The sequence below is a fragment of the Rousettus aegyptiacus genome, unplaced genomic scaffold, assembly GCF_014176215.1.
Source record: "Rousettus aegyptiacus isolate mRouAeg1 unplaced genomic scaffold, mRouAeg1.p scaffold_m13_p_8, whole genome shotgun sequence".
Taxonomy (NCBI): domain Eukaryota; kingdom Metazoa; phylum Chordata; class Mammalia; order Chiroptera; family Pteropodidae; genus Rousettus; species Rousettus aegyptiacus.
The window spans coordinates 21,271,161-21,283,668 of NW_023416311.1; the positions used below are offsets into that span (position 1 = coordinate 21,271,161).

The 12,508-nt window shown below is 36.7% G+C and overlaps 1 protein-coding gene and 1 pseudogene across 6 annotated transcripts in view; both read left to right on the top strand.

Annotated features, from left to right (window-relative positions):
- The window catches only part of RABGEF1 (RAB guanine nucleotide exchange factor 1), a 55,002-nt gene that overhangs the window by 14,673 nt on the left and 27,821 nt on the right, over positions 1-12,508 (top strand). For 5 of the 6 annotated variants that reach the window (XM_016138525.2, XM_016138527.2, XM_036225876.1 and 2 more), the window contains exons 2-3: positions 6,866-7,054; positions 9,341-9,507. In XM_016138525.2, the coding sequence (XP_015994011.1) occupies positions 6,876-7,054; positions 9,341-9,507 (346 nt within the window). In that variant the 5' untranslated portion in view covers positions 6,866-6,875. The remainder of the gene's footprint in view (positions 1-6,865; positions 7,055-9,340; positions 9,508-12,508) is intronic. The other variant, XM_016138526.2, reaches the window with a different exon arrangement.
- On the top strand, positions 10,464-10,583 carry LOC118606994 (annotated as a pseudogene).

Consider the following 12,508-nt stretch of genomic DNA (forward strand, 5'->3'; position numbering starts at 1 on the left):
CTCTTCATCAGTGGGGATAATGACAGTAAACACTTATTTGGTTTCATGCTTGTCAGGCAGTGATAGACGATTAGATCTCTGTACCCAACCACCAGTATCTTAAACATTTACATAAAGGCTTTTACTGGGTTCAGTCTCCTATCGCATTCAGGTGGTCTCCTCAGAGTTTTTATAGTTTTATCTTTTGCATTTAGGTCTTTGACCTATTTTGAGTTAATTTTTGTATAGGGTGTGAGGTAAAGGTCTAACTTCATTCTTTTGCATGTGGTTATCCAATTGTCCCAGTACCATTTGGTGAAAAGATTATTCTTTTTTCATTGGATAGTCTTGGCACCCTTGTGGTGAACTTAGATGTGTGGGTTTATTTCTTGTCTCATAATTCTGTTCCATTGATCCATATGTCTACCCTTGTACCAGTACCTCACTGCTTTGATTAGCATGGCTTTGTGGTAAGTTTTGAAACTGAGAAGTGTAAGTCCTAAATTCTTTTTCAAAATTTTTTTTGACTATTCTGGGTTTCTGTCCTCTTTTGCATTTAGGACTCATGTGCTTATATTGTGCCCACCTGGATAATCCAGGATAATTTTTTTTTTATTTTAAAGTCAACTGATTTGTAAGCATAATTATCTGCAAGTCTTTTTTGCCACGAAAGGTAACACAATCACAGGTATAACATCAGAGAACAAACGTCAGGGAGACACAAGGCCTGTGGGGCCTAGGTTTGTGAAATGGTGGAGAATGGTAGGAGCAGAAGTTGGACAGAGATATGAATCGAAGTTTCAGAAATATTAATTTGTCTGATGTCACATTTCTAATAAGTAAGTAAATGAGCTGGGATTTGAATGCAGATTTGACTGATGTTTAGATCTCACGTCCACACCAAGTTGGTTTTCATAGACTTTTAGCTATTATTGTTTTTATCTTAATACCTGTTGAACTCAGTATATGCTAAGTAGTCCTCAAAATTCTGTTATATTTTCCAGTTTTAGAATAGTACTTGGACAGGTCTTTGGGTGCAGATAAATAAGCTATACTGTAACTAGCATAAGAAAAAAAGAACAGTGGGGAACCAAAGAGTATGTTGCAGAATCTGAGGGAAGGCAGGCAGGTAAACCTTAGGAAAGAACTGGAACTGAGAAATGAAAATCTAAGGACTTAGAAAGTATTTTTCTTCTGCCACTTTTTTCTGCTTCTTGGTGTGTATCTGTTTCATTCTGCAGACTGGTTATCATGTGACTCAGGTCACTTGATAAAAGATAGCCATGCCGCAACTCCTTCATCATTCAAGAGAACAGCTCAGAGTTAGTCTTATTTCCAGAACTTCAGTTTGGGTCACGTATTCACCTCTGGTTCAGCCAGCTGTGGCCTTGAAGTGGTGGGTATACAACAATGGCTGTTGGCAGCCTACCTTTGTGGACGAGGGTAACAGTTCTGTGATAAAATGGAGGTTGCTGTCGCATGTGTTTGGCAGACTCACTCCAAAGTGTGTTGCCATCACTCCCCTTTCCATTCCCACTGTATTACCTCTATTATTATAACTTCTTATTGTAGTTGTCTCTTGATCATTATCCCAGTCTCCTGTTCTACACTTTCTCCCCAATCCAAACTAGAAATTGCCTCTTAAGTTTTCCAAAAAAAAATTTATACAGTAAAATAAAATATTAGAGGAATATATAGTTCTGTGAATTTTAAAACATATGGATTTATGTCAACATCTCCATAATCAGAATACAGAACAGTTCCATCATTTCCAAAAATGTCTTTTGTGCTATTTTTTTTTTTTACTGATACTCTCTCTCAATCCTAATTCCTAACAAACACTAGTGGCAATACACTTTGGAGGTAGGATCTGTAGCAATTCATTTTGAAACGTGATAGAGAGACTTGCAAGTTTACAAATACACTTTCCTGCCTCTGCAAGATCATACAACATGTAAACTTTTAAACTGCTTTTGTTCACTTAGCATAAAGCCAAGTTGCTGGGTATGTCAGTACTCTCCCCAACTTTTTTACCCCCTGAGGAGCATCTATTGCATGGATATACCACACAGTTTGTTTACCTGTTTACACTTCGGTTGTTTCCATTTTTTAAAAAAATCCTGAGTAATACTTCTAGAACATTTTTGTGTAGATTTTTGAGTGACATCAGTTTTATTTCTCAAGAGGAAATAACCAGAAATGGAATTGCTGAGTCACATAAGTGTATGTTTAACTTTTTATGAAACCATTGAACTGTTTTTCGTGGTGGCTATACAATTTGCATTCCACTTGGAATGTGTGAGCGTTTAATTGCTCTGCATCCTTGCTACCACCTGGTGCCACTGGTATTTTTAATTTTAGCCTTTCTGGTAAGTGTATAGTGAAACCTCAGGGTGATTTAATTTACATTTCTCTAATGGATGATGATGTTAAACAACTTTTCATGTGCTTATTTGCCATGTTGTCAAGAGCTGTAAAAGATCTGAGTTTTTACCCTACTTACAGGTAACAAGTTAGCCTGTCATAGTTTCATGGATGTTGGCAGAGACTTGAAATTCTGAGTTAGAGACAAGGGACTTTATTATTCACAGGACATCAACAAAACAAGTTTCATTTTCACATAGGCTACCCTTGCCCTCAAGTCCCATGGGAGTGATGTCAAAGCTGAGGAATTCAAGCTTAGGGAACCCAAATCTTTTATAATTGGCAGCAAAGGGACCTGCTTGACCTTTGACCTGGAGGGAAACATTGTGTCTTTTCTACTGTATTGATAGTAAACAAACTTGCCCTCTGCTATAGAGAGAGCTTTGTTTATTTTTAGAATGTTATATATTCCAGCATCCTTGAAGAGATAATCTATTGCAAAGGCCTCTTGTATTGAAATGTGAGCATTGTCTCCCAACTTGTATATCTTCTTTAAATAAGTGTCTTTCAGGTCTTTTGCCCATTTATTATTATTATTTTTTTATTGTTGACTTTTGGGTTTTCTTTATATATTCTAGATACATGTTCTTGGCCAAATATGTGATTGCAAACATTTTCTCCCAGTTTGTAGTTTTGTTGTTGTTGTCGTTGTTGTCATTTTCTTAATAGTGTCATTGGCAGAGCAAAAGTTTTTCGTTTTGCTGCCAAGTCGTAGCTGCATATTGTAACCCACCTTTTGTGGGTTGTAATTCCAATGTCAGTTTTTCAAAACCTTTGCAGTACCAATTTTCCCGTTTCATGTGTGTGCTAGTCTGAAATTTGTGTGGTGGTCTCTGTTTGAATTTTAGTCTTTGGTCCTAAATAGCTTCAGATCCATTATGCACAGCCCAGGGGTGAGCCCAGGAGTTCACAGACATTTTCTTTCAGGTTGCTCTCTTGAGTTCTCCTATTCAGTGATTTCTCCTGTATTTATTTTTTGTTCCCTAGGTTCTCATCTTTTCTTTCTTCTGGCCAGAAAACTAAAGTTAGTTACCCTACTCTATCATGTACACTGTACGTCCACAACTGTGCACATTTGGGGCCAAGAAATGGGAGGATAGACAGTGAGGAAAATCAGTAGTTCCCCTTACTCAGAGTTAGCTCCTGAGTCTGTCTTTCCAGTCACTACTGTATGTGGTTGCTTGGGTGCTATGGCTCAAGAGAAGGTGGAAAAGATAATAAAATTGAGAAATTTTCATATTTTCTCTCAGTGTTAGGGTTCCCTTTCTCCTTCCTTGAGCCAGAATTAGAGGCACTCTCTGTGCCTTGGTGTCCATTTCTGGGGTTGGCTTGGTGATACTAGAGGGAGAAAACAAGGTAAACTCACTGAGGGTTTGGTGATAAGTTGAATTCTGGTCTTCCCTAATTCTACTCCTCCCTTTTGTTTTTGAGAATCTCCCAAAAGTGATGCTCAGTGTATACTATCCAGGTTTTATAGCTGGACTAAATCTGTGAAGTCTGTCTCTCTTGTAGCATATGGCCCTTGATGTTTGTGTTCAGTTTTTGTTTGTTTGTTTTTATGCTTGACTTCTAGAGATCATCCCTGCACCTCCATCCCTTTATTTTCAGCCAAAGATTGTTGTTTGTTCAGACAAGGAATTTGTACACAGACATCTCTAGCCAGTAAGGCTTCCACACTGGTAAACAGAGCCTGTGCGTACACAAAGGAGACATGAGAGAACCCAGCAGAAAGAGCTGGTGGCCTGAAGTTTAAATGTATTCCTTGGCTAACACATTGGTCCATCAGCAGAGAGGACATATTTGTCCATTTTTATAGGTGATTTTGGGTAAAGAGGATTTATCGTCCTCACCTCATCACTCTGTAAGACAGAACTTCATTTCTCACGTTTTAATGTATTAAAATAAAGATCTTAACATGCTTTCTGCTTTTCAGGAGCTTTCAATGATACTTCAATCCAGACTCTATAGCCTGGAGTTTTTAAGTGCCATCGTATTTGACTTCACACCTAACTTTTTCATTCAACCTCCTATTTATACCACACTGTTCTTACTCTACATTTGCTTTTCTGTTTCTGAGCTTTTTGTAAAAGATGTTATCCCTATTTAGAATGTCCTCTCTCTAAGATCTCTTTTTCAACTGAAAGCCCTTTCAGGTCTGCACCCTCAGCCCTAGTCCCAAGTGGTCTCTCCATACTCCTTTATCAGAATTATGCCTTTTCCTGCCTCACAGTTTCATAGCACTATATCTTTCTGCATTGTTCAGTATGCCTATTTTTTTGGTTATAAGCTTCCAGAAGGCAAGGGCATGTCTAGTAAGTATACTAACAATGATATCTAGTTCAGTTCTGTGCACAGTTGGCACTTAGTTAAATTATGATGGGATTCCTAAGATATAGGACTTAATTTTGTCTGGACATGTGAGTTTCTTGAATACATTCTGTGGATTGTCACTTTCTTCTGTGCTTGTTTGGCAGTTTATTTGTTTATGGGAAGAAAAATAAGGACCATTTCATTCTATGAATTTGAATGGAAATTCTTGGGTAGCAATTTGTAATACAATACTGATGCTATGAACAAATAAGATATGATATAGTAGAAAAGAAAACAGATTTTGGAATTTGTTAAGGCATTATTTCGAATTTTAACTCTAACATATGTGACCTGACTTCTTCAAGCTTTGTTTACTCAACTTCGAAATGGGGATACTAATTCCTTACCTTTGACGAATAAATGATTTTATATTTTGGTAAGTACTTGACACAGTAGGTTTTCTGCACTGTTTATCCCTCTCTGTCCAAGTATTATCTGTTCCTGTATACTAGCAGAGAGAAAGAACTCCCCTTTTTCAGAGCTTTTAGGTGGTTCTTCCTCACTCCTTTAACAACCGTAAGGTAGCAGCAAGAAGAAAATAGGGGTAGTAAAATGAGTCAACCTAACAATATTGATAAGATCTAGTCAGCTGCCAGAGGTGAAAACTCCCTTAACACATTTAACCTGCCAAATAAGGAATCTTGTTAAAAAGTAACTTTGCAGAAAATCCAAATTACTTTGCTGATAGTCTAAAAAGGAAAGTCATAGCTAAAAATTTCTCTGGTTTCATAATCAACTTAAGACACATTTTAAAATTCATCTCTCCTTATTCAAACAATTTTCTAACTTTATATCTTACGTAAGTCCTTAAATTTGTATCAAATCTTAAAGGAAAGCTTATTCACTATCCAAATGAGGGCTGAGTAGAAAACAGCCTTGTGTCCATATGCAATCCAAAACACATATTAAGCACCTTAGCTCCATACTGTGTTCTGTTGAGAATATAAAGCAACTCCTCAAGATGCTTCTAGTCCAGGTGGGAGGAAGTCAAATATAGAAACGGTATTTTATAATGAAATAGAATGGATATAACTGGTTTCTAAATGAGCAGTGTTATGAATATAGAGGCTCAAAGTTAATTCCGGGTGGAAGGGAGCTCATGAGAAGCTTCATTGAAGCTTAAAATGCACTTTCAATAGTGAATCATCTTTGAAAAGGCAGAAGAAAAGTATAGGAAAGAATTCTAGGCTGGGGCACAAACATGCATGATTTGCTTGGGAAATGGTCATATGATTGAATATTACTGTGCTCAGAAAGGTGAGTTCAGACAAGTAGATTGGGAACAATGTAGTACAAGGAAGCTCACCTCTTTTGAACAGTGTTAGAACCTTCTCTGTTGCTTCTGTTCTGCTTGTTTTTAGTAGAGTTTACATATTTTTGAAAATTTCTCTGAACCTGAGTTTTCACATCTAGTAAAATGGAGATAATGTTTACCTTTCTTTTTTTGTAGGAAATAATTATATTAAATATCTGTCACAATATTGGGTATGTAGTGTGCTGTGGCAAATAGTAGGCTCACGTTTTTTTTTCCTAGATCACTGAGGGCCTTGAATGCCGTCTCAGGACTTAGATTATTCTGATGCTTTAATTACACTCGCTTTCTTGGTAAATTTTAAACTATTTGAGACAAAGTATTCACTTTTATCTCTCTCTGTTGGTTGTTTAGTTTTCTGTGCAGAAGTTTTTAAGTTTGGTGTTGTCCCATTTGTTCATTTTTGCTTTTGTTGCTTGTGCTTTTGTTACGATATCCGAGAATTCATTGCCAAACCCAACGTCATGAAGTTTTTCTCCTATATTATTCTAGGAGTTTTATAGTTCCATGTTTTATATTCAGGTCTTTAATCCAATATTTGTCCCTTCTTAAAGCGTTCGTTATTTCTTTAATATGACTGCATCAAGAATTTGCTGTATTTAAACTTTCTTTTTTCCTCCCTCTCTTTTCTCTGCCTCCCTCTCTCCTTTTTTTCCTTCACTCCCTTCTTCCCTCCCTCCTTCTCTTCTTCACTCCCCTATAGTTTGAAGATATGGACTCATTTTTTGGTGCTTAATTGCTTAATTTAAAACAATCTTTTCTTGTTTGTTACTTAATTAGCAGGAAGAAGATGAGCCTTAAGTCTGAGCGCCGAGGAATTCATGTGGATCAATCAGAGCTCCTATGCAAGAAAGGATGTGGTTACTACGGCAACCCTGCTTGGCAGGGTTTCTGTTCCAAGTGCTGGAGGGAGGAGTACCACAAAGCCAGGCAGAAGCAGATTCAGGAGGATTGGGAACTGGCAGAGCGGTAAAAGGACGTAACTAGGGGTGGTTTAACTATGTTATAACTGGATATATAGTTCTGTCATTGTCAGAATACATTTTTTCTCTTCCGTTTTGAGCAATCAGCAAGTCAGCTTAATATAAAGAGAAATGGATATTTTGTCCTTCTCAGACAACATTTAATGGATAGCTTTCAGTGATTTCTTTATTTCCTCTTTGTCTTAACTCTTAATTATTTTGTGTTGGGGTGTGTTAATCTTAGACTCTGATATAGATAATAAGTTTCTTGGGTTCGAAGAATAGAGATAAATGTACTCCACATAGAGGTTAAATGTGGAAATATATATGATATACCTAGCATAGGGCTTGGCACATGGTTCTCGTCAAGGATTGTTTTCTTCATTTGTTGATATATCCAGCATGGCATTTGGCACAGTCATAAACACGTAATAGTAGAAATCTATCGATATGATATATAGTCCTTACATTATGAAAATTTAATTTTTATAAAATGAGGTTTGTAGGTCAAAAGTAGTTGATAAGTTTGTATTATTTAGAAATACGATTACGATAAAAATTAAAAGGTAGAATACCTGGTGAGCATAGGAACTAATAAAATGCCATGAATAATGTTAATCCTTTGCCAAAGCATCCTAGAAACTAAAACTTCTTGATAAAAGAAAGTCAGACTGAACTCTAAGAGCTTTTGCTAGTTTTTTAAATATCTAATTAGCCACATTTGTTGAGTGACTAGTCTGCCAGCATCTGTGGCGAACTCAGAATTATAAAGTACACTCACAGCTTTTGGTGACTCAATGGTCAATGAAAGAGAAAATACAGACATAGAACATGAACTGTTTCCTCCGATTTCCACTGCACTCCTAATTTTCTCAGTAGCTGATCCTTTTTCATAAAGAAAGTAGAGACTGCTGGGCATGAATTCCCTTAGCTTTCTTCCCTCTCCACATTAAAATGTACAAATATCTTTATATTAACTTCTCTTTTGCCTCAGAGAAAGATGTGTTCCTATTCCATCCTCATATTACCCCCTCTCCTTATGACTTTGTTGTTTTTTCTTACTCCTTCCGATTGTGACCCTGCTTAAGGTTTCTTAAATTTCTCAAATTTGAGCAGGCATGAGGATCACCTGGAAATCTTGTAAAAACAATGATTACTAGACCTCACCCTCAGAGTCTCTGACTTCATTAGGTTGGGAGTGAAGCCTGAAAATTTGCAGTTCTAACAAGTTTCCAGGTGCTGCTGATGCTGCTCTCTGGGGAATCACACTGAGACCCATTTTCTGTAACCTTCGAGATTTATTGGAAATACCTGAAATTCAGCAGATCCAAGGCAAAAATTTATTGCTTTTATTTTCTAATCCCCCCTTCCAACTTTTTTTCTAACCCTCTTTCTGTATCAATAACATCACTGTTTGTTCACTTGGCTAAAAAAACATTTGAGTCCTTTACCTCCCACACTGTCTAAAATAATTGATCACCTTCTAATGTAACTTTGGAAGGCTTTTGAATTTTACCCTCCTATTTTCCAGCTCCTTATTTTCTCTCATTTAAATCTTTGTAATATATTTTTAATTATTGTCCCTATCTCTAGTCTCTCTGCCCCTCAAGTTGTCACACAGATACCTATATTATCTTCCTAAAGCACAGATCTGATAATGGTAACTTATTGGCTTTATAGTCTTTTTTGGTTCTCTACCTCATGATGAAATCCAGGATAATAGTGAGGTTGGCAGTCAAGATTTCTGACCATGTGGTGCCTGCCTCTATATCCAGCATCATAGTCTATCACACCATCAGTGTGTAGTTCTGACTACATTGAACTTGGATCGTAACAAGAACCACATGCGTTCACATTTGTATTTCCTTCTTCCTGGAATGCCCTTTCACTTGGCAAAATCCTATTCATTCTTTTAAGACAGACCTATTTGTCACCATTATGAAACTTTCTTGGATTCCTCCAGATTTAGTTTTTTTTCCTGTGTTCTCATAGCCCTTGGGTTTTATTCTCCACTATAGGAACTGTCACATTATACTGTAATTATTTACTTATCTCTTTCTTCTTTTTGACCATGAGCTTGTTAGGGAAATGAACATGATCTATGGAGAAAGTCCCTTTTAAAGTCTATAGTACCATGCAGGATACTTACACATTAGAGAGCTCAGACCTATTTGCTATATTTAGCCTCTAGTTCTAAATATTTTAGATCCTCAATTCGTTGAGTACTAACCTTTAGATACAAGGAGAACTTGGAGGATATTTGGATCATTCTTAATCCTCTCTTGAATTACAGACTACAGCGGGAGGAAGAAGAGGCCTTTGCTAGCAGTCAGAGCAGCCAGGGGGCCCAGTCCCTCACATTTTCCAAGTTTGAAGAAAAGAAAACCAATGAGAAAACCCGCAAGGTGACCACAGTGAAGAAGTTTTTCAGCGCTTCATCCAGGGTCGGATCGAAGAAGGGTGATTTTCTGATTTCTTTTTTCCTTTTGTGCACAAATGAGGTACAAAGTAGATCCACAATGCATGTGGGCTCAGTTTTCTCATTTCTGTAAACTTTCATAGACTGTTAACTTAGATTTGAGACTGGAATTAGGTTTAAGGGTCGGATGATATGTATGAAACCAAAAATCTCTGGTCGGAGGACATTGTTTTAGAGAAGCTTGTTTATAGGAGGAATAAAAGGAATTGAAATATAGTTTTCTTTATAAAATTCATTCCCATCTAAAAGGCTGTCTTTGGGGATGTTTTATTTTTGTGCATTTAATTTTTGGATCCTGGTTTATTCTCCCTTGTGTAGTATCCTCACTGTCTATACCTTATCAGAAATGGCTGTTTCTAGGCTTGCAGTCATCAAACACAGAAGTTTTCTGAGAGCTTGTTTGAGAGAGAGCTTGTGTCTTGAGGAAATATGTATGAACATGTAGGGAACATGTTGAGTGAACATACAGGAAAAGGCTTAGTTTGGGCTTTTAGGGGGTAGCAGTAAACCAAAATATATATTTTCTAGTGCTTAGATTTATATGTACTTGACCTTATTCATCCTATTTCTTAAAATGCTGTGTAACCAGCAAAGGGGTTATCACCAAAGTCACAATTGTTCTACTTGTGAGCAGACAACCTAGTTGAAATGGCCTAGCAGGAAGCAAGAAAGAATGTCTCGTTAGGGCTTAGTCTCTGAACCTTTATGTTAGTAATGAGTTATGCAGTGAATTTGGAATCATGAGGGAGACTGGGAACAGGAACTGTTTTCTTGAGGCCCCTATCTCACCCATAGCTCCACAACCTGGGTAGTCGTCTTGAGGTTTTTTAGGTCTGCCCAAAGGCAGGGAAATGATAACTTCACGCTTTAAGATCTTGGCTGGTCTTTCGGATATAATGACATTTGTCATTTTGCTTTATTAAAAGGGAAGGTTGTTGTCTATTAGCCATGCCACCCTGAACAAGCCCCATCCTGTCTGATCTCAGGAGCTAAGCAGGGTCGGGCCTGGTTAGTACTTGAATGGGAGACCGCCTAGGAAGACCAGGTGCTCTAGGCTTAAAAATTTAAAAATAAGGGATTGTAAGCTGACAAGGTCCTTGTAATCTTTGAGGTCACCCAAGGGTTGCCGTGCCTTAAAAAAAAAAAAAAGGAAGGTTGTTTATAACCAACAGTATTTTTCTTTAATAACTGCAAACCTTTAAAAAATCTTGTTCACATGATTAATTTGGAGTTATTTCTTGGCTGGCTGTTACTTATAGCAGTTTTCTCTTCTGCAACAAGAGGGGGAATAATCAATACCTGCTAGAGATTAAATTAAGAGTGTAATTGGATTAAATTAAAAGTGTGATTGGCTCATGATTTAATTATTAGGAGGTAATGTATAGAGTAGTTAAGAATATAAGCTTAGGAGTCACCCTGGTTTGAGTCTCTGCTTTGTGGTTTACTAGCTCTGTGACTGGGAGCAAGTTAATTTCTTTAAAGCCCTGTCTGTTCTGAGGGACAGTAATACTCACCATAGGCCTGTCTTGAAGGTTAAATGATGTGTTGATGTGTGTAAAGAGTTTAGCACAGTACCTGACACACATTGTAAGTCTTTAATAAGTGTTAGCTATTTAAAAATATGTTGTTTTTCTGAGAGAGTAATCTCTGCTAGTACAGAGCTCAAGGGTATTGATTAAAACCATTCATTTATCTTAATTCTTTTTCTTGCTTCGGAAAAGTCTCATCTTATGAATTTATGATAGATGGTGAAATGTTATATGACAACAGATGAAATAGTAAAGAAATTATAAAACCATTGGCTCAACTGCCTCATTTTACAGATGACAGTATGAAAGCCCATAAAGGTTAACTGATTTACCCAAGACCATGTAATGAGTTGATGTATTAGAATTCTGGTCTTCTAATATCTGTTTCAGTTTTTTTCCACTATAACCCTTGACCTCAAGTATGTGCCTGTGTGTTTCTATTTCTGTATCTCTATAGACATATAATGAGGTTGCTATTACTAAGTGCATAAAGTTATGCATATTCACTGACCATCCTTGGCAGTTTTAGAAAAATGTTCTAAGAGCTCTGACAATGTGCATCATATTATAGAGAGAAGGTTTGTACTTTAAAAGAAACAAGTCCAAGTTATTTTTATTTTAAAACTTTTATATGGAATAGTTCTTATGTTTTAGCTCTTGGTTTTTAGGTGTTTTTTTGTGTTTTGTTTTGTTTTGTTTTGTTTGTTTTTTGTCTCTAGAAAATATATAGAGATAAAGACCTCAAAGTGTTGAAGAAAATCAATATGTGTATATTAGAAAAGAGAATGCTGTTGAATCTTTCTTTAACTTTTGCCAGATGAACTTTGCATTTCAGACTGATTTTTTTTTTGCCTTTGCATGTGGATAAAGTTAGCCCATACTAAATGCAGTTTTTAACTTATTGAGACTAGACTAAAACAGACCTTTTGTATTCTGTGTTCTTTATTTTACTTCATTAATATGTGGTGCCCTTGCTTTTTATATTTTACTTGCTATATTGGTGGCACAAAAGAAAACTCTTAAGCTAGGGCAGCTTGGTGATAAATAGAACACAAATAACCTTCTAAGGGATTTGAAGACTATTTTAACAAGAGTTGGATGCCGCTTCAGAGAAGAAATGGAATAACTTGACTAAAAACTGAAGAGAGTTTATTTACAGTTTTCTGATCTCCAAAGTAAAGTTGTGTGAGCCATAGTTTATAGAGTAAATCATAGTAGATTGGCCAAGTTAAAATACTTGCTCAAACATTAAAAACTGCCTTTTTAAAAAAGAGCTCAAATAGATGTTGTCACCTGAGTAAAATCTTGTGGACATTTTACAAATGATTTGAAAGCCTGTGCTCCTAGAATTCAAATACTAATCTTCCAGCCAGGCCTTGGGTTCTACTACTGCTCTTCACTCAAGTGAACTAAGTTCCTTGGAGAAATGACTGATTCCATGCTGGAGCAGGGA